We start from the raw sequence: 20,515 nt of genomic DNA, 5'->3' as shown, positions 1-20,515 counted from the left end.
AGATTTTGCCCTACTTGTAAACTAACAAGGTAGCCTGCCACCCTTTCAAGGATGAAGGTAGAAGACAGGAGACTCAGATCAGAGACAAATGACTTTATTAGTCACATCCCAGCAAGAATATATCAGCATATTTGCATCAGTTCCCTTATCCCCACTGTCATGACAGCAACACGGATGAGCCCAAATGGATGTCTGCATGCCCAGTGCGTTTACAGGAAAGGAAGCCTGAGTTTAGGAAGCCCAGATCTATAATGCACAGTAAGTATGGCTGACTTTTGCTCTGGAGAGATAAATTCTCTCTCCATATACACAGTAAACATACCTGCCCTTTGTTCCAGAGGGAGAAACTATGTCTACTTTCCATGGCTGTTTAGTATACAAGCATCCTTGAAAGGACAGTCCAAAACAAAGGCAGTCAGTGCTTCTGCTTGTAAAACATGGAAATGCAAGAGGCCCAAGGAAAATCACCTTCTAACAATATGTACCCTTTGCTTCTACATTGTCTTAGGCTCCCAGTGAATTTTTCTATAAGTATGCCATTCTATCAACCAAGCTGATTAATCTGACCAACAAAGGGAGGACCAAATGTATTTAATTTGCCTTATGAATTATGTAATTAAGGCTACTACAAACAGGAACTCTAAGCAGCAAGGTGAGGTCAATCTACAGTACTGACTTCCACTAGGTCCTCTAGGGTCTTGGACAAAATCAGCTAAACAAATCCCATAAACCATCAAAGTCTACCTTAGAAATTCAATTGGCTTCCTCCTCATGTTTCTGTGTTGACCTTTCCACTTAAACTAAAGCATTAATCCAGGTATAGGAAGATGTATTGGCAATTACACAGAATCTACCTTGTAATCTGTCTGGCCCATGAAGAAGTCCCAGGCAATTCTATCATACATAACAATTCTGGCTAGTGACTTGATGCTGACCTGAATACCTTTTAGAGATAAAATCCTAACACTAATCATTTCAGCTGAAGTCAGGGACTGATTGCATAATACCTATCCTAACCGGATGACTCCATCCTAGAGATAAACTACCTGCAGGGTACACGTAAATAATGAATGAGTCAGCCCCTCCAGGAAATTCCCCCAAGTAATCTAGGTTAGCCTGATTTTGGAGAAATCTCAGCAATCATATGAGAACCATATGATGTTTCCTTAAATACCTAAAGGTCTCTTAAAATCACTCTTACAATACAAGTCATTATGTGTCTGGTAAGGGGGCAAATTAATGTCTGGCTTCTATATAAGAACTAAGGGACCAAGAAGTCATAAGATCGCCCTGGAAAGAAGTGTTGTTTACAATTGTTGGAACTCCACAAGTAAGATATAAATCAGTCAGTGCACAAGCCCACAGTACTTCAAACAAGGTCTTCCATCAGAATAGTGTGGCTTAGCATTCTTATCTTAGTTCAAATAACTGAGTCTCTAAGTCCTTGTTTTTTTGGAGAAAATGTCTAAGAAACATGACATGGGGCTATGTAGCCCACAAATGGACACTCCAGAGACAGCACCTAATCTCAGTGTCAACCATGAAGGGCCTGAGATTTTGCCCTACTTCTAAACTCAGCCAAACCTCAGCCAGCCAAACCTCTCCTGTTTGTCCACACAACAGCAAGGTGGCATTCAGCCACTTTATGGAATAACTGAGCAATGTCTACAAAAATGGGGGTGGGCAAGACATCTGAAGATATTGACAGCTATTTTGCATGGAAGGTTAGAGTGTTGGGGCCATCATTGGTTATGGGGAATGAAAACCAAAACATGGGCTGAGCCATCTGGAAGCGGGTGGTAGAATTAGCACTATGTTAAATTTAAAGCATTTGAATTTTGGTTTTGGTTTTTCAATTAAGACAAGGTCTGGCTCTATCGCTCAGGCTGGAGTGCAGTGGCACAATCTTGGCTCACTGCAACCTCTGCCTCCAGGGCTCAGGTGATCCTCCCACCTCAGCCTCCTGAGTAGCCAGAATTACAAGTATGTACCACCATACCCGGCTAATTTTTTATTTTTTGTAGAGACAGGATTTCGCCATGTTGGCCAGGCTGGTCTTGAACTCCTGAGCCCAAGCAATCTGCCTGCCTCACATCCCAAAGTGCTGGAATTACAGGTGTGAGCCACCACGCCTGGACTATTTAAGGCACTTGTAACTGTTGATAATAATCTCCTCCTCAGACTCAGACCCTTCATCTGGAAGAGTCAGTGCAAAAGAAACGAGAACAACAACAATAATAATAATAATAATAATAATAATAAAGGTCCAGAGAACCATTATACCTCCCCACCCCCATATCTTGACCCATAAGGACCACTGTAGGGAAACTTAGTTATCTGTATATTCACCAAATGGTTATCATACTTCTGACCTGACTGTCAACCCTGCAAAAGAATCTGAGTTGTTGAGCCAGAAATAATTCTTAATCCCCTAAGACCCCTTTAGGTAGGCTGCCACCTGGAGGGTGTACCTAGCAGGCTGGCCTGTGGCAACCTCTGAGAGAAAGAAAAAGAAAAAGACATCATGCCCAGGAATTTTCAAAATACATCTATGTAACTCCCAAGGTCTTTCATCCTGATCATTAACCAGGAAGCAGCAAATAGGACATGTTCCCTCTCTGGGGATAGGCCACATTCAAGGGACCAAACTGCTTACTAAGGACCAGGAGGAAATGAGAGAAGGTCAGAAATTTTTTTTTTTTTTTGAGTCAATTTTGTGACCACTCCAACACTCAACAATATTGGATTTCCACTGATGGTAGGCAATGAGGAAGGCCCACTGAATATCCTGCCTAACAGCCCACTGTAGAGTGGCTTTTGGGATAGAAGGCATACCATCATCAGGGTGCAAATGGTCCCACAAGCTGAGTGAACACATAACACAAATTAGTTTCAAAGTTCACAAGTGTGGAGAAGTTGGCTTATCAGACTGGTACATCAACACTATGATATGAAAAGGTATCAACAGCAGTAAGGTAGCATCAATAGACCCAAGGAGTCAAAGGTCCAATGTAGTCAAGATGCCAGCAGCAGACAGGAACCCATGCAACGTGACCTAGATCATCGCAACACAACAATGTCAATTTTTGGCAGGAACCACAAGTCTGAAAGACAGTAGTGTCCTCTCCATCAGAAACTTAAGAGTACTTTGTAACACCAACATCTTGCACCTTAGCATTTTTTTTTTTAAAAGAGATGAAGGCAAGTATCCAATTGCTAGGGTATTTAGATTTCACTGGATACATTTAAAAGAGCAATGCAACCACTTTATTTTTAAATGTCCATACCAGACATCCAAATTATATCTTATGCAATTATTCAACTTGTAATTTGGGCTTTTTCTGGTAGAGATGGGGGCTGCTCTTGAACTCCTGGCCTCAAGCAATCCTCTTGCCGTGGCCTCCCAAAGTGTTGGAATTACAGGCTGACTTCTGCTTGCCCACCAGCAAATATAATGAATGTTTTATCAATGTTCTCGACTTGAGTCCAAATTTTAGATTTTGAACATTCCCTGGCCTTCTCTTATAGTTAAGGAGTTTTTTTTAAAAAAAGGGAGGGGACTTTGGGATTGGACACAACTAAGTAAAACACGTACTGCGTGCAAAAGGAAATAAAATCAGTTATGCAGAGTAAAGAGTCAGAACTTGCTCATAACCTCTGTTAAATGTACAAACTCACAATGGATAAAGAACGCACTACCTGTAAACCTGACTTCCACACTTACAGAGTCCCTGTGCTTTCCCCAACAGGTTACTTATATTTACCCTCAAATATATAAATCCAAATACCTTATTTCATCCATAAAACAATTAGTTTTACATAGAGTCACACAGAGCTTTATGTTATTTTCAAATTGTATGTGGAAAATTCTATGAAAAATGTTTAACTTCGACTTGGGTTAAGTATATGAGCCATCCAGGGACAAAAAGGACATCACCTGTGGAACCTAGAACTTCATGTAGCACAATAAATGTGAGTTGAGAAATTAAGAAATGTCCTACGTGAACTTAATCTTTGCTTGTCTATAATCCTGATATTTTTTCAGTGTTTCTTCTGTTTTCTCCAACTCCCTTGCTGTAAAGGTAAGAGCATCAATTTAACACACCGCATACGAACAGTAAAGAAAAATATTCAATAAATGCTTTCTAATGGTGACAGCAAAAATAGTACTGTGTATCAGGAAATTTCGCCATTCTCATCTTTGGCTATAAATCTTCAGAATACTTAGGATTCACAGATAACTGGCACTGGATTTTTTTAAAAGCCACCTAGTTCATCCATATAAAAACAGGACCATTAGGCCACACACAGTGGTTCATACCTGTAATCCCAGCACTTTGGGAGGCTGAGGAGGACAGACTGCTTGAGCCCAGGAGTCTGACACCAGCCTGGGCAACATGGCAAAACCCAATCTCCACTAAAAATACAAAATTAGCCAGGCTTGGTGAAGTGAGCCTGTAGTCCTCCCAGCTACTTGGGAGGCTGAGGTGGGAGGACTGCTTGAGCCCTGGAGGCAGAGGGTGCAGTAAGCCAGGATCATACCCTTGCACTACAGCGTGAGTGACAGAGAAGGACCCTCTCTCAAAACAACAACAAAAAAGCAGGACCAAATTTTCATAGTTAAGTATTGAAAAGAAGGTTTGACTGGGACTTTAACTTCAAAATGAAAATTATTTTTAGAAGAGCTTATACCATTTTATTTTACAAATTTAGGTCATTATTATAACCATGTGCTAATTCTGAGGAGAATCAACACAAGTTGACTTTGCTTATCCAAACAAAGGTAAATTTTCCACAAAGTTACCTCTTAATTCTTTGGTATCTAAACCACTTTAGATACCAAAGGCCCTTTCATGGACATCATGAAATACTGCAATTTTGCATTATCTACAATTTTGCTTTATGTTCAATTTAAAGTATACTGTCACTAGAGAGCAACCAATAAAGATTTTGACGCAATGGACATGGCTAGACACTACAGCTGTGGGATGTTTGAATGGAAATGACTGTAGAGATGAAAACTTTTGTTTCCCTCTGTAATCTCTACCTGTAAAAACCTGGGATTATGAATACTTGGACAATAAGGACTTCAATAAACTAATGTCTAAAGGATTTAAGAAAATTTAAAAATAAGCATTCATTAATCATGATGGCTTCAAGAAAAACCTATTGAGTAAAAATAGTTAATAGCCAGGAATGGTGGTGCATGCCTGTAGTCCTAGTTACTTGGGAGCTGAAGCAAGAGGATCACTTCAACCCAGCTATAACTGCACCACTATACTCCAACATGGGTAACAGAGCAAAACCCTGTCTCTAAAAAAAGAAAAAAAGAAGAAAAAAAGGGTATTTTTACATGGCTAATGTGAGTGGAGTTACCATATATAACACAAATAACAATTTTTTTAAAAATTAAGACAATAAAATATATCCAAAAAAACACACAGCCAGGCACAGTGGCTCACACCTGTAATCTCGGCCCTTTGGGAGGAAATGGAGGGAGGAATGTTTGATGCCAGGAGTACACAACCAGTCTGGGCAACAAAGTGAGACCTCATCTCTACAGGGAAAAAAAAAAAAAAAAAAGAAATCAGCCAGGCCTGGTGGCATGTGCCTATAGTCCCAGCTACTCAAGAGGCAAAAGCATGAGGATGGCTTGAGCCAAGGAGTTCAAGATTGCAGTGAGCTATGATCATGATCATGCCACTGCACTCCAGTGAGAGAAAGAGAGAGAGAGAGAGAGAGAGACAGAGACAGAGACAGAGAGACAAAGAAAGAAAAAAGAAAGAAACAAAGAAACAAAGAAAGAGGAAGGAAGGAAGGAAGGAAGGAAGGAAGGAAGGAAGGAAGGAAGGAAGGAAGGAAAAGAAAGAGAGCAAGAAAGAAAGAAAGAAAGAAAGAAAGAAAGAAAGAAAGAAAGAAAGAAAGAAAGAAAATTATTTGTTATATCGTTTTCCTTGAGTTTTCAGAAGGTATTTCTCAATCTGTCGGCATCTCAGACTTATCATATTAGTCAGTTTTCATTATACAAAAAATCACTGGAAAGCTGGAAAAGACCTTAGGGATAATCTAATACTACCTCTTCATTTTACAAAGGAAGAAACTTAGGACCAAAAAGGTAAAGTGACTTGTCCAATATTAACAGTTTATGGCAGGGTGAGGGATCTCAATACATAATTCTTTCTCTTATTACAACGTGAAGAACATTTACCATACTCCAAAAAATTCTCTTAAACAAATTCTTCATTTTATCTTTTTTACTGATTGCCCTCCTCAAACAGAATACATGTCAAACAGAACACATCATACCTTTTTTGTTTTTATCTACTCAAAGTAGTTTGCTAGGAATGTCTTTCTACAAATAGTTGTGGGGAAAGACAGAAAATACTGACCCCATGCTTGCCTTTCTGAAAACATTTTAATATTGGTAGATAAGGAAATAACCTTATTTTCATCTACATGGTTTACTGTTTCTTGCAGAAGAATATTTAGCTATATATCAGGATACTTAATTTTCTTTAAAAAGAAACTGAGGAAATGTTTCACATATGATGTGAATACCTATACTTTGTAGAATACAATGTATAGACTCTGAAAGAAGCTAAGATCTTTAAAACATTTCATTAACCTTACAAATGACACAATTACTAAGCAGTAATTCCTCAAAGTACTTACCTTAAAAAATCTAGTTAACATGGTGCCAAATATGCTTTATCTAGCTTGTTAATTGCCATATCTCATTTTGTTGTTGTTGCTGCTGTTATTGTTTGAGATGAGGTCTCACTCTGTCACCCATGCTGAAGTGCAGTGGTGCGATCTCGGCTCACTGCAACCCTCTGCCTCCTAACTCAAGCAATCCTCCCACCTCAGCCTCCCAAGTAGCTGGGACCACAGGTGCATGCCACCACACTCGCTAATTTTTTGTATTTTTGGTAGAGATGGGGTTTCGCTGTGTTGGCCAGGCTGGTCTTAAACTCCTAAGCTCAAGCAATCCACCCTCCTCAGCTGCCCAAAGTGCTGGGATTACAGGCACAAGCCACCACACCCAGCCAATCATTTTCAAAAGGAAAGTAATTTTAAATGAATAGCTATCTCGAACTCCTGACCTCAAGTGATCTACCTGCCTCGACCTCCCAAAGTGCTGGGATTACAGGCATGAGCCTCCATGTCCTGGCCAACATGGTGAAACCCCATCTCTATTAAAAATACAAAAATTAGCTGGGTGTGGTGGCGGGCGCCTGTAATCCCAGCTACTCGGGAGGCTGAGGGAGGAGAATCAATTGAACCCAGGAGGCAGAAGTTACAGTGAACCAAGATAGCACCACTGGACTCCAGCCTAGGTGACAAGAGCGAAACTCCATCTCAAAAAAAAAATTAATAGCAATCTTAAATCCAGTACTGGCAAAGTCATAATTTCTGGTAAAAATAAGTATAGTCCGTGAGAATAAAAACCTTATCTAATCTCAACATGAAATTTTAAATATCTAATACATCACTGGTTCCTTGTAATTTTTGTGGTGATAATATATTGAAATAAAAATCATAAAAGAGTGTTCAGTTCAATTTATTAAGCACATACTACATGAATGGTACTATGACAGACATTGCAAACCACAGAAAAATTAGACATCCCTTGTCATAAATGACCTTACAGTCTAATAAAATAATAGCAATATATCCAATAAAATACAGTAAGTTTGGAAAAAAGGTCTACCAAATAAGAGTATAATAAGAATCCACTGAAGGGCAGCGGACTTTTCACCTGGAAAATAAAAAGCTTAGGGTGACTATTTAGCTTCCATAAAATACTCAGACTGAGGGTGGTAGCTCACACCTGTAATCTCAGCACTTTGGGAGGCTAAGGCAGGAGAATGGGTTGAGGTCAGGAGTTCGAGACCAGCCTGGGCAGCATAGTGAGACCCTGTCTCTACAAAAAAATCTAAAAATTAGCCAGGCATGGTGGCATGCACCTGTAATCCTAGCTACTCAGGGGGCTGAAGTAAGAGGACTGCTTGAGCCCAGGAAGCCAAGGCTTAAAGTGAGCCATGACTGCACCACTGCACTCCAGCCTGGGTGACAGACCAAGGCCCTGTCTACAAACAAAAACAAAAACAAAAATTAAAATACATTTTTAAAAAATTATTAAAATACTCAAAAACTGTTATATAGAGGAGGATACAGGTTCATTTTGTTTTGCTACAACAGCAGAAATGAGATCTATGGGAGACAGTTGAAGGAAGGCTAAGTCAGCATTTCCTCAAGTTTATTCCACAGACCACTGATCCCTTAAGCTACCTCTCACAAAAAATACCACAATCATATAAATCTAGGAAACACATGCAGTGTTTATATAGTATATGCAATACTAGAATTCTTCTGGGAGATTAAAAAAATGTACATGAGTATTAAAGAGGTATGCTAAGGAAATCAATTTAACTTTGTTTAATCAAGGGTTCTCCAAATATTTCACCATGGGTTTTGTTGCTTTATCTGTTTTTATTTAAAGAATACCTAAGAACACCCAGAAATACTAGGAAGTATCAATTAATGTTTTTCTAATAATGACACCCTGATCATATGTCTTAAAAGGAAAGACTATCCTTAAAAACAGTAGTAGAGATATATTTATATCATAATATTTGGCTGGTATCTCTCCCTCAGGCACAAAGTTTTGAACATAAAATGCTTTCAATGAATGGAAGAAAAAACAGTCCTCTAAAACAGCATATAGTATAGCTAATACTCTAAAGATCAGAATGAATTTCTAAATTTTCCTGAAAACATAGAGAACTGAATGTAAACTCACAATTTAAGAAATGAATGGGCTGGGTGCGGTGACTCACGCCTATAATCCCAGCACTTTGGGGGCCGAGGCAGGCAGATCACTTGAGGTCAGGAGTTCGAGACCAGATGGATGAACATGGTGAAACCCCATCTCTACTAAAAATACAAAAATGAGCTTGGCATAGGGTCGGTCGCGGTGGCTCACACCTGTAATCCCGGCACTTCAGGAAGCTGAGGCAGGTGGATCACAAGGTCAGGAGACAGAGACCATCCTGGCTAACACAATGAAACCCCGTCTCTACTAAAAATACAAAAAAATTAGCCGGGCGTGGTGGAACACACCTGTTGTCCCAGTTACTCAGGAGGCTGAGGCAGGAGAATGGCATGAATCTGGGAGGCGGAGCTTGCAGTGAGTTGAGATCACGCCACTGCACTCCAGCCTGGGCGACAGAGCTAGACTACGCCTCAAAAAAATAAAAAATAAAAAAATTAGCCAGGCATGGTGGTGCACGCCTATATTTCCAGCTACTCGGGAAGCTGAGACAGGAGAATCACTTGAACTCGCTTGAACTGTGGAGGTTGCAGTGAGCCAAGATTGTGCCATTGAACTCCAGCCTGGGCTACAAGAGCAAAACTCCATCTCAAAAAAAAAAAAAAGAAAGAAAGAAATGAACAAATGTTAAGACCTACGTTTAGGTTCTTTAGCTCAATTTTTAATTATCAATATTCTCAGGAGAGAAGAGAATAATTACACAGCTAAAATTAATTATATGAAAAAAGCAAAAGTTTATCATAACTTAAAGTGAGAGTCAATCTTTATAGAAATTACATCACTGAGGAAAAAAAAAACAAAAACCAATTTTCTTCAGTTAAGGTCAACAGCCCATCTATCCCTCAAAATGAAGGCAGACTGATGCACTACCATGTAAGAAGCCTGAGCCAACAAACCTTTACAAAATGGAATCTCAAGAAAAGGTTCTATTTGATTTTAAGTTTGCTTATGAGGCCAACCAAATACTGAGGAGAGAGGAAGAAGGTGAAAGCAAAGGAAATAAATAAGAACACTAGCTTCCTTCTTCAGTCTGCATAGGTACCCAAGGACCATTAGATTCAGTTGATCTTCATTATTCACGGATTCAATATACGCAACTTTGCCTATTTAATAAAATTTATTTGTACAGTAGCTGGGTCTTCCAGTCATTTGCAGACACACACGGGATAACAAAAAATCTGAGTCACCAAACATGCACATTCCCAGCAGACAACGAATAGGCTTTCTTGCTTCAGCTCTTATAATGTAAACAAGAGTCCTTTCAGTAGCCTATTTTGTGCCCCGTTTTTTGCATTTTTGTGTTTTTGTTGATGATTTCACTATTTCATGGCCCCCAAGTCATTTTAAGTGCTGCCTAGTGTTCTCAAGCACAAGAAACCTACAATGTGCATCATGGAGAAAATAGCTGTGTTAGATAAACTTAGTTCAGGAATGAGTTATTGTTTTGTTGATTGTGAGCTCAATGTTAATGAATCAACAATATATATGTCTTTAAACAGAAACACACATAAAACATGTATTGATCAGTTAACAAAAATGCTGTGACCAGATGCTCACAGGTACCTAACCCTGTATTTCCCCTAGGAGCAGTGGTTCAGTATTCACTAATTCAGTGTCCATGACAACTTTATAGACCATACTACCTTGACTGAGAAGCCACCGAAGTTACCCATTACCCTATGTTACATTACCTCCAGATTTCCTCAACCCATAGAAAAGTGGGCATTTGCAGAAAAAGTTTTCAGAAATGAATAAATGTTGGTTAGATTTCTCATATAAAATCCCTTAGGAAATTATCATGTTCCTCTTGTAGAAGAATGAATTTTTCTAAGTTTGCTGTTAACCTAGTAGTGGCATACTATGAAAGATGTACAGTAGTTTTAAATGGTAAACTCTCAGCTTACCAGTAAATTCAATTCACTGATTTTAGAAGTGATCCTCTTTTCTCAGATACAAAATTCATACCATCTGTTGGTTTTCCAGGTGCGAGTATGTAAAGGATTCATCTGAATCAATCACTACCTGCAAACTGCTACAGTAGTACAGCATGAGAAGCGCCATAGACTGTCTGCTTTATTTATCTGTTTAAACGTGAAACCTTATAGAGACAGAGAATGAAAACTAAGTCTCCGTTTCGATTGACAGTTCGTCAGTCAAAAGGAAAGCTTTTAGAAACTTCTCTCAAGTCACTTAGTTTTCTTTTTGAATTGGGATATATCTATGTGGGAATCTAGAAATGACATGCTTGACTGATAACTGTCTTTTGCTAGTTCAGTACTCTGTATTGTGTCAAAAAATACAGGAGTCAATTAATTATAGTCAATCAACATAGGTAGATGTCACTACACAGAAAATCTCAGGTTTATGAATATGAAGATATATGTGTTAGGTGGATTATATTTGTTTTAATAGACTTTATATAGTAAGTAATGTAAACATTGTGATTGAGTATGATTTTAAGGGCACTCGCCTAGGGAGGAAACACGGAGGCTTTTTATTTTTTGTAAAGCATATTTGGTTATTCCTTTGTGTTCTCAATTTTCTGGACAGTAAGATGTGCAAGAAGTGTTTGTTTTCTCATGGGGCATGTGGAACAGGTAACTATACCCCCAACAACTCCCACCCCATCTCTTCATCTTGCACACACAACACAATCACCATCATGTCTTTGACTATTGAGACAACTCCTAATTTTAGTCTTTTAGAGCTACTAAGCATAGGTCACCACTTGTGCTCCAATCATTGACTTCTGAACATGGACAACGAAAACTATATTTAGAAAAACTAGGGACATAGATACACTTCTCAACTTCAAAATACCTATAATCTCAAATTCAAATTCAAGGCTTATTGGTTTCTCTCTTTCTAGAAAGTTTCATGCTCTCCTTCAATCTGGACAGTTATGTAAGGGTTGTTGTAACACCTTCCATATCTGGACTCACTCTTTTACTCCTATGGCTTTCCAAAGACAGTGGCAATCCTTCTCCCGTGGCTTTCTCCTTGAACTCTTACAAAAAAGACAACCTCTAGAATAAACAATGGAAGCAGGCAGAACTAGGAACCAGTCACTCGAAAATATGTCCTATTGATGTGATGATATATAGCATCAATTAAGAAATTTTATTGACAAAAAAATTAATGTTTCAGGAAAAATGGGAGAGAGTGGAACACATGAATGACCCTTCAAGGAAAGTCAGACAAATCCAGAATGTGAGACATCCCTAGACAGGTGCTCTGCTTTCTGAAACATCAGGTATAAGGAAAACTATTTTAAATGAAAAGAAACTAAAACATGCAACAATCAAATCCAACGAATATTTTTTAAATCTATGAAAGACATTTTGGGGACAATCTGGGGAATGTAAATAGAAATCATGTCAGCGAATTGCTGTTAATTTTCTTTGTTAAAATAATGTGGTGTAAGTAGAAGAACGTCCTTTTTGGTGGAAATACTTACTGAAATATTGGAGGCTGGTATTCAAATCTGTGAAACCTACAAAAAATAATACAATTTGTGGAATTCCTGGACAATGAAATATAAATAGGCATTAGAAATCCCAGCACTGTAGGAGGCGGAGGTGGGCGGATTACTTGAGGTCAGGAATTCAAGACCAGCCTGGCCAACATGGCAAAACCCTGTCTACTGAAAATACAAAAATTAGCCAGGCATGGTGGCACATGCCTGTAATCCCAGCTACTCAGCAGGCTGAGATAGGAGAATCACTTGAACCTGGGAGGTACAGGTTGCAGTGAGCCGAGATCGCGCCACTGCACTCCAGCCTGGGTGATGACAGAGCAAGTCTCCGTCTCAAAAAAAAAAAAAAAAAAAAATTTTAAAAAATTTTTAAAAATTTAAAAATAAAAGCACTAGAATAATTACAGAAAAGGCAAAATTTATTTCTAGGAAAAAAATGGCTGTAGAGTCATAATAAACAGGACACCTGCAAAATAAAGCACTAATAAAGAATTTCAGCAGTGAAAAACTAAAATGAAGAAATAGGAGCCAAGCCCTGGTAATGGTAAATTTGACACAAATCATACCTCAGTGGCAAAAATAATCAGGCTTGGTGTGCAGTACTAGAAATCATTAATAAGGAGGCACAGATAATAAAAACAAAGTTAGACTGGAAAAACATCATCCTTTATGTTTTTGAAGAACCAGTTTTTATGTTCACTGATTTCTTATTTTTAATTTCATTGATTTCTGCTTTAATTTTTATCATGTTTTCTTTTGCTTATACTGGATTTAATTTGTACTTCATTAGCTTCCTAAGGTGGAAGCTCAGATGATTAATTTTCAATCTTTTGTCTAGTTTCTACATTCAATGCTACAAACTTCCTTCCAAGCACTGCTTTTGTTGCATCACAAATTTTGATAAACTTTTCATTTTCATTTAGTTTAAAACACTTTCTTTTGAGATTTCTTCATTGACCCATGTGTTATTTAGAAAAGTAATATCATCCCTTATTTTATATGTTAAAAAAAAAAAAAAAAACAGACTTCTGGCCAGGTGCAGTGGCTCATGCCTGTAATCCCACCACTTTGGGAAGCCAAGGCGAGAGGATCGCTTCAGCCCAGGAGACGGAGGCTGTAATGAACTATGATGGTGCCACTGCACTCCATCCCTGGTGATAGAGAGAGATCCTGTCTTTAAAATTTAAACAAAACAGATTTCAAGAGATGAAGTAGATTACAAAAGGTCAAAAAGAAAGTTGCTCACAGATTTTAAGTATAGGAAATGTGTTCTGTCTTTCAAATATTACTGCACAAGTGAATGAATACTCCTAGTTATGAACAAGAGAAAAATGAGAAAGTTTAGCATTTGATTAAGAAATGAAATTTACGCCAGGCACAGTGGCTCATGCCTGCAATCCCAACACTTTGGGAGGCTGAGGTGGGTGGATCACTTGAGCTCAGGAGTTTAATATTTCTTTTTTATTAATTATGAATTAAACTCTTCTTTTTGATTGAGACAGAGTCTCACTCTGTCACCCAGGCTGGAGTGCAGTGGCTCCATCTTGTCTCAGTGCAACCACTGCCTCCCAGACTCAAGGGATTCTCCAGCCTCAGCCTCCTGAGGCGCTGGGACTACAGGCATGCACCACCACGCCCAGCTAATTTTTGTATTTTTAGTAAAGACGGGGTCTCACCACATTGGCCAGACTGGTCTGGAACTCCTGACCTCAAGTGATCCCCTCGTGTTGCCCTCCCAAAGTGCTGGGATTACAGGCATGAACCACTGCACCCGGCCAAATTCAACTTAATAGTTAAAAGACTATACAAGATCATCTGTTTCATCTTAGGTGAGTTTTGGTAGTTACTGTCCCAAGGAATTAGTCTATTTCACCTAAGTTGTCAAATTTATGTACATAGAGTTTTTTAGTATTACTTATTATCCTTAAAAGTCCTGTGGAGTTTGTAATGATATCCCCTGTTTGGTTGCTGATACTAGTTTTTTATGTCTTCTCTTTTTCTGCTGTATTGCTAAAGATGATCAATTTTACTGATCTATAAAAAAGGAAACTCAACTTTTAATGTCACTGATTTTAGCTACTGTTTTACTGCTTTTAATTCATTGACTTCTCCTGTTACTGGGGTTTATTTGTTCTTTGACTAGTTTCTCCCCGCTCCCCCCTCCCTTTTTTTTTTTTTTTTGAGATGGAGTCTCACTCTGTCACCCAGGCTGGAGTGCAGTGGCGCGATCTCAGCTCACTGCAAGCTCCGCCTCCTGGGTTCACGCCATTCTCCTGCCTCAGCCTCCCGATTAGCTGGGACTACAGGCGCCCGCCACCAAGCCCAGCTAATTTTTTGTATATTTAGTAGAGATGGGGTTTCACCACATTAACCAGGATGGTCTCGATCTCCTGACCTCATGATCCGCCTGTCTCGGCCTCCCAAAGTGCTAGGATTACAGGCATGAGCCACCGCGCCCAGCCATGTCTAATTTCTAAGTACTTGGAGATTTCTGTGTTATCTTTCTGTTACTGATTTCTAATATATTTCCATTATGATCTGAGAATATATTTTTTGTAAGTTCAATTCTTTTAAATTTGTTAAGGTTTGTATTAAGATTGAGATACAGTCTGTCTTAGAGCATTGTTCCCTTGGAAAGAATGTATATTCTGCTGCTGTTGGGTAAAGTATTCCATAAAGGTCAATTAGATCTATCTAGTTGATAGTGTTGTTCAGACATTCTGTACCCCCGGTGATTCTGTCTACTAGTTCTATCTATTCCTAAGAAAAGAATTTTGAAGTCTTCAATTATAAATGCTGAGTTCCTTCTGTACTTGGAAAGAATGTATATTCTGCTATTATTGGGTAAAGCATACTACAAATGTCAATTAGATTTAGCTGGTTGATAGTCTCCTTCAAGCATTTTTTTTGAGACAGAGTTTCACCCCTGTCACCAAGGCTGGAGTGCAGTGGCACAATCTTGGCTCACTGCAGTCTCCACCTCCTGGGTTCAAGTAATTCTCGTGCCTCAGCTTCCCTAGTAGCTGGGACTACAAGCACGTGCTACCACACCCAGCTAATTTTTGTATTTTTAGTAAAGAGGGGGTTTCACCATGTTGTCCAGGCTGGTCTCGAACTCCTGACCTCAAGTGATCCACCTGCCTAGGCCTCCCAAAGTGCTGGGATTACAGGCATGAGCTACAACGCCCAGACCACCTTCAAGCATTCTATACCATTAGTAATTTCTGTCTACTAGTTCTATTCATAAGAGAAGAATGTTGAAATTTTCTATTATAATTATTGAATTCCCTATTTCTCCTTTAAGTTCTATCAAATTTTGCTTCATGTATTTTTAAATTCTGTTGTTAGCTACTTACACATTTAGGATTGGCAAATCAATTCTTTTATCAATATGTAATGTTCCTCTTTATTTGGGTATTATCTTAGCTCTGAAGTTTGCTTTGTTATTAATATAGCCACTAGGGTTTTCTTTCCAATAGTGTTTGCATGCTATATCTTTTTCCATCTTTTCACTTTTAACCCACCTATATCATATTTAAAGTAAGTTTCCAATAGACAGCATAAAGTGGGTTTTTTTTATGGACTCCTGACAAACTTTTAATTGATTTGTTTACAGCATTTAAAAATTCAACGTAATTACTGATGTGTAAGAACTTAAATCTACCATTTTATTATTTGTTTTCTCATTGATCCCTGTTTCCCCTTTCCTGTCTTTTGGGTTATTTGAATTTTTTTTAACTTTTATTTTAGAATCTGGGGGTATATGCGCAGGTTTGTTACATAGGTATACTGGATGGTGCTGAGGTTTGGAGTACAAATGAATCCCTCCTGCAGGTGGTGAGCACAGTATCTAATAAGTAGTTATTTTTCAACCCTTACTCCTTTCCCTTCCTCCCCCTCTTGTATTCCCCAGTGTCTACTGTTCTCATTTATGACCATGTGTACCCAATATTTAACTCTCACTTGTAAGTGAGAACAAGTGGTGTATAGTTTTCTTTTTCTGCATCAGTTCCCACAGGATGATTCTCAACTGCATCCATGTTGCTGCAAAGGACATGATTTTGTTCTTTTTATGGCTGCATAGTATTCCATTGCGTATGTGTACCACATTTTCTCTACCCAATCCACCACTGATAGGCACATGTGTTGATTCCATGTCTTTGCTCTTGTGAAGAGTGTTAGAATGGACATACGGGTATATGTGTCTTTTTGCCAGAACAATTTATTTTCCTTTGAGTATATACCCAGCAGTGAGATTGCCGGGTCAAATGGTAGTTCAACTCCCAGGTCTTTGAGAAATCTCCAAACTGCTTCCCACAATGGCTGAAATAATTTACACACTCCCACCAATAGTGTTATGTGTTCCCTTTTTTCCATAGCATTGCCAGCATCTGTTATTTTGTGACTTTTTAACAAAGTCATTCTGACTGGTATGAAATGGTATCTCATTGTGGTTTTGATAGGAATTTCTCTGACGATTAGTGATTATGAGCATTTTTTAATATGTTTGTTGGCTACTTGTATGTCTTCTTTTGAGAAGTGTCTGTTCATGTCCTTTGTCCCTTTTTAATGGGGTTATCTGCTTGTTGATTTAAGTTCCTTATAGATTTTGGACATTAGACCTTGTTGGATGCATAGTTTGTGAATATTTTCTCCCATTCTGTAGGTTGTCTGTTTACTCCCTTGATAGTTTCTCTTGCTGTCCAGAAGCTCTCTAATTAGGTCTCATTGGTCAATTTTTCTTTTAGTTGCCAACTGCTTTTGAGGACTTAGCCACAAATTCCTTGCCAAGGCTGATGTTGAGAAGAGTATTTCCAGGTTTTCGTACAGGATTTGTAAAGTCTGAGGTCTTAAAGTCCCTAATCCATCTTCAGTTAATTTTTGTATACACTGATAGGTAGGGGTCTAGTTTCATTCTTCTACATATGGATAGCCAGTTATTAAAAGCAACATTTATTGAATAGGAAGTCTTTTCCCCACTGCTTAGTTTTACTGACTTGGTCAACAATCAGATGGTTGTAGGTGTGTGGCTTTACTTCTGGGTTCTCTATTCTGTTGCATCATCTTTTTTTGTGCCAAGACCATGCTGATACCAAAAGCTGGCAGACACACAACAAAAAGAGAAAACTTCAGGCCAGTATCACTGATGAATACAGACACAAAAATCCTCAACAAAATACTACCAAACTGAATCCCCCAACACATCAAAAGGTATTTCATCATGATCAAGTAGGCTTTATTCCTGGGATGCAAGGCTGGTTCAACATACACAAATCAATAAATGTGATTCACCACATAAACAGAATTAAAAACAAAAACCAAATGATCATCTCAATAGATGCAGAAAAAGCTTTCAATAGAATCCAATATTTCTTCATGATAAAAACCCTCAACAAACTAGGCCTTGAAGGAACATAACTCAAAATAATAAGAGTAATCCATGATAAACCCACAGCTAATATCATACTGAATGGGCAAAAGGTGGAAGCATTCCCCTTGAGAACTGGAACAAGGATGCCTCTCTTAGCACTTCTATTCAACGTAGTACTGGAAGTCCTAGCCAGAGCAATCAGGCAACAGCAAGAAATAAAAGCCATCCAAATAGGAAAAGAAGATGAGCTCTCTCTCTTCATGGACTACATGATTCTATACCTAAAAAACCCTAAAGACTATACCATAAGGCTCCTAGAGCTGATAGGCAACTACAATAAAGTTTCAGGGTACAAAATCAATGTACAAAAGTCAGCATTTATATACACCAGTGACATTTAACCTAAGAGCCAAAACAAGAACACACTCCAATTTACAATAGCCACAAAAATAAAATATCTAGGAATACAGCTAATCAAGGACGTAAAAGATCACTACAAGGAGAATTACAAAACACTGCTGAAAGAAAATCGGAGATGACACAAATAAATGGAAAAACATCCTATGCTCACTGATTAGAAGAATCAACATCATTAAAATGACCACACTACCTAAGTACCCAAAGCAATTTACAGATTCAACACTATTCCTATCAAACTACCAATGTCATTTCTCACAGAACTAGAAAAAAACTATTCTAAAATTCAAATTGAACCCAAAAAGAGCCGAAATAGCCAAAGCAATCCTAAGCAAAAAAAAAAAGCTGCAGGTATCACATTACCTGACTTCAAACTGTACAAGGCTACAGTAACCAAAACAGGATATTTGAATATTTTTTAATTTATCCATTGTAATTCTAACCTACCTACTTATTTTGAAAGTAGTGGCTCTAGGGATTATAACATACATATATAACTTTTCAGGGTCTATTTGGAATCAATATTTTACTCTTCAAGTGGATCATAGATGTTATATTTGATGCCACAGCCACTGACAATCACATCAGATAATGTTATAACTTTTCCTCTCAATTGTCCAATGTATTTTAAAGAATTCATGAGGAGAAAAACCATCTACAATATTTACCCAAATATTTACCATTTCTGTTTATCTTCTTTCATTCTTAATGTCAAGTTTTCTTCTGATATAAATTTCCCTTTTGTCTTAAGAACATCTTTTAGCAATTCTTTTAGATCACGTCTGCTGACAACAGATATTCTTAGTTTTTCCTTTACCGGAAAATGCCCTTATGTCACCTTCATTCCTAAAAAATACTTTTGCTAGTTATAAGCAGTTCTTTTCTTTCAGTACTGAACAAATTGTTTTTTCTTCTTTATTCTTACTCCCATGGTTTCTGATGTAAAATCTGAAGTCATTAGAATCATTGCTCCCCCCAAGGAGCCATTTTCCTCTGGCTGCTTTCAATAGTTTTTTTCTTGTTTTTAGTTTTCAGATTAATTATGACATATCTGGGCATAAATTTATTTGGATTTATTCCATTTCTGATTCTCTGAATCTGTATGTTTGTGTCTTTCAATAAATTTGTGAGGTCTTTAGCCATTTAATTCTTCAAATATTTTCTCAAAACTACATTCTTTCTATATGTTGACTACCTCTTCCATTGTGAGTTGAAATCTTCCTGGTTCTTCATATGTTAGATTTTGGATTACAACCTGGATGTCTAAAAATATTGTTATGAAATTTTGGTTCTTGTTTAAATGTCTAACACTTTGTTATTTTCCCATAATATCCTAAGGCTCTGTTCAATTTTTTAAAATTCTTTCTTCTCTAATGTTCAGATTTAAAATTTTCTATTGATTTATCTTCAAGTTCACTGATTTTTTTCCTGCCATTACATTCTGCTATTGACCCATCCAGTGGTCTTTTTCCCCTAACTTATTGTATTTTTCAGTTCTAACATTTCCATTTCTTTGTATCTTCTATTTCTCTGCTGAGACTTTTTCATACATTTCAAGAGTGTTCACAATTGTTTGTTGAAACATTTTATAATAGCTACCATAAAATCTCTGTCAGATAATTCCAACGTTATTATCATGATGGTATATGTAGATCACCTCTTCTCATGTGAGTTGAAATCTTCCTTGTTCTTCATATGTTAGCTAATTTTGGATTATAACCTGGGAATTTTAACATATTGCTATGAAACTCTGGTTCCTGTTTAAATCCTGTGGACACTGGTAATATATTTGTTTTAACAAGTGATTCATTTGGTTAGGCTTAGGCCATGAGCTCTAACATGGCTTCTATAGCCATGGTTCCAGCATCAGTTCAACTTTCAAAGGCTTATGCTGTGCCATCTGAATTTGTCCCACTTTTGTATCATCGAATGGTTAGCCTGGGTGACAGTCTTTATTTCCAAATACGTATAGTTCAGGGAATTCATAAAGAACTTTATGGTATTGCTTTTCCAAGCTTCTCTTTACACGTGGTCTCAGTACTTTCCAATTCTCTGAGGCATCCCTTTTAATTTCTTCATCCAGAATGCTGGATCTTTGGTACTCTTCTTGGGTCACACTTCTGATACTGTATCTGACTTGGAAACAAGAAATGGAAGAACAAAGAGATGAAGAAGGAAAAAGAAAAAGCAATGGGATTTGTCAACTGGAGAGGAAAGTTCTCATCCCTCAGTTTTGACCATGGGCTCCTGCTGTAGTCTCTGCTGCCATTACCATAGGGTTGCTTGGGAATTGGGCATGAGAGATGGAGAAGACAAAAAAAATGACAAAATTTTCATTCTGAACTTAGCAGTTATCTTTCCTGTTCCTTGAGCCAGAAGTAGCAGGCGTCTTTAAGAGCTTTCTGTTTCAGATTGCCCC

General features: G+C 38.0%; 1 protein-coding gene and 1 long non-coding RNA gene across 24 annotated transcripts in view; both read right to left on the bottom strand.

Moving 5' to 3' along the window:
• The window catches only part of TCF12 (transcription factor 12), a 366,336-nt gene that overhangs the window by 271,337 nt on the left and 74,484 nt on the right, over window positions 1-20,515 (bottom strand). For 6 of the 23 annotated variants that reach the window (XM_016927645.4, XM_016927646.4, XM_016927650.4 and 3 more), the window contains exon 4: window positions 12,291-12,326. The exons of the other annotated variants lie outside the window; for them this stretch is intronic. In XM_016927645.4, coding sequence (XP_016783134.1) covers window positions 12,291-12,326 — 36 coding nt within the window. The remainder of the gene's footprint in view (window positions 1-12,290; window positions 12,327-20,515) is intronic. 23 annotated transcript variants of the gene reach the window in all.
• On the bottom strand, window positions 16,021-20,043 carry LOC134808537 (uncharacterized). Its single transcript, XR_010151715.1, has 2 exons — window positions 18,777-20,043; window positions 16,021-17,407 (listed from the first exon to the last, which is right to left on the bottom strand). It is a non-coding gene; the product is annotated as an uncharacterized LOC134808537 (long non-coding RNA).

Source organism: Pan troglodytes, chromosome 16 (genome assembly GCF_028858775.2).
Source record: "Pan troglodytes isolate AG18354 chromosome 16, NHGRI_mPanTro3-v2.0_pri, whole genome shotgun sequence".
NCBI lineage: Eukaryota > Metazoa > Chordata > Mammalia > Primates > Hominidae > Pan > Pan troglodytes.
Note: the sequence above shows the minus strand (reverse complement) of the source record. Positions and strands in the feature narration are given on the sequence as shown.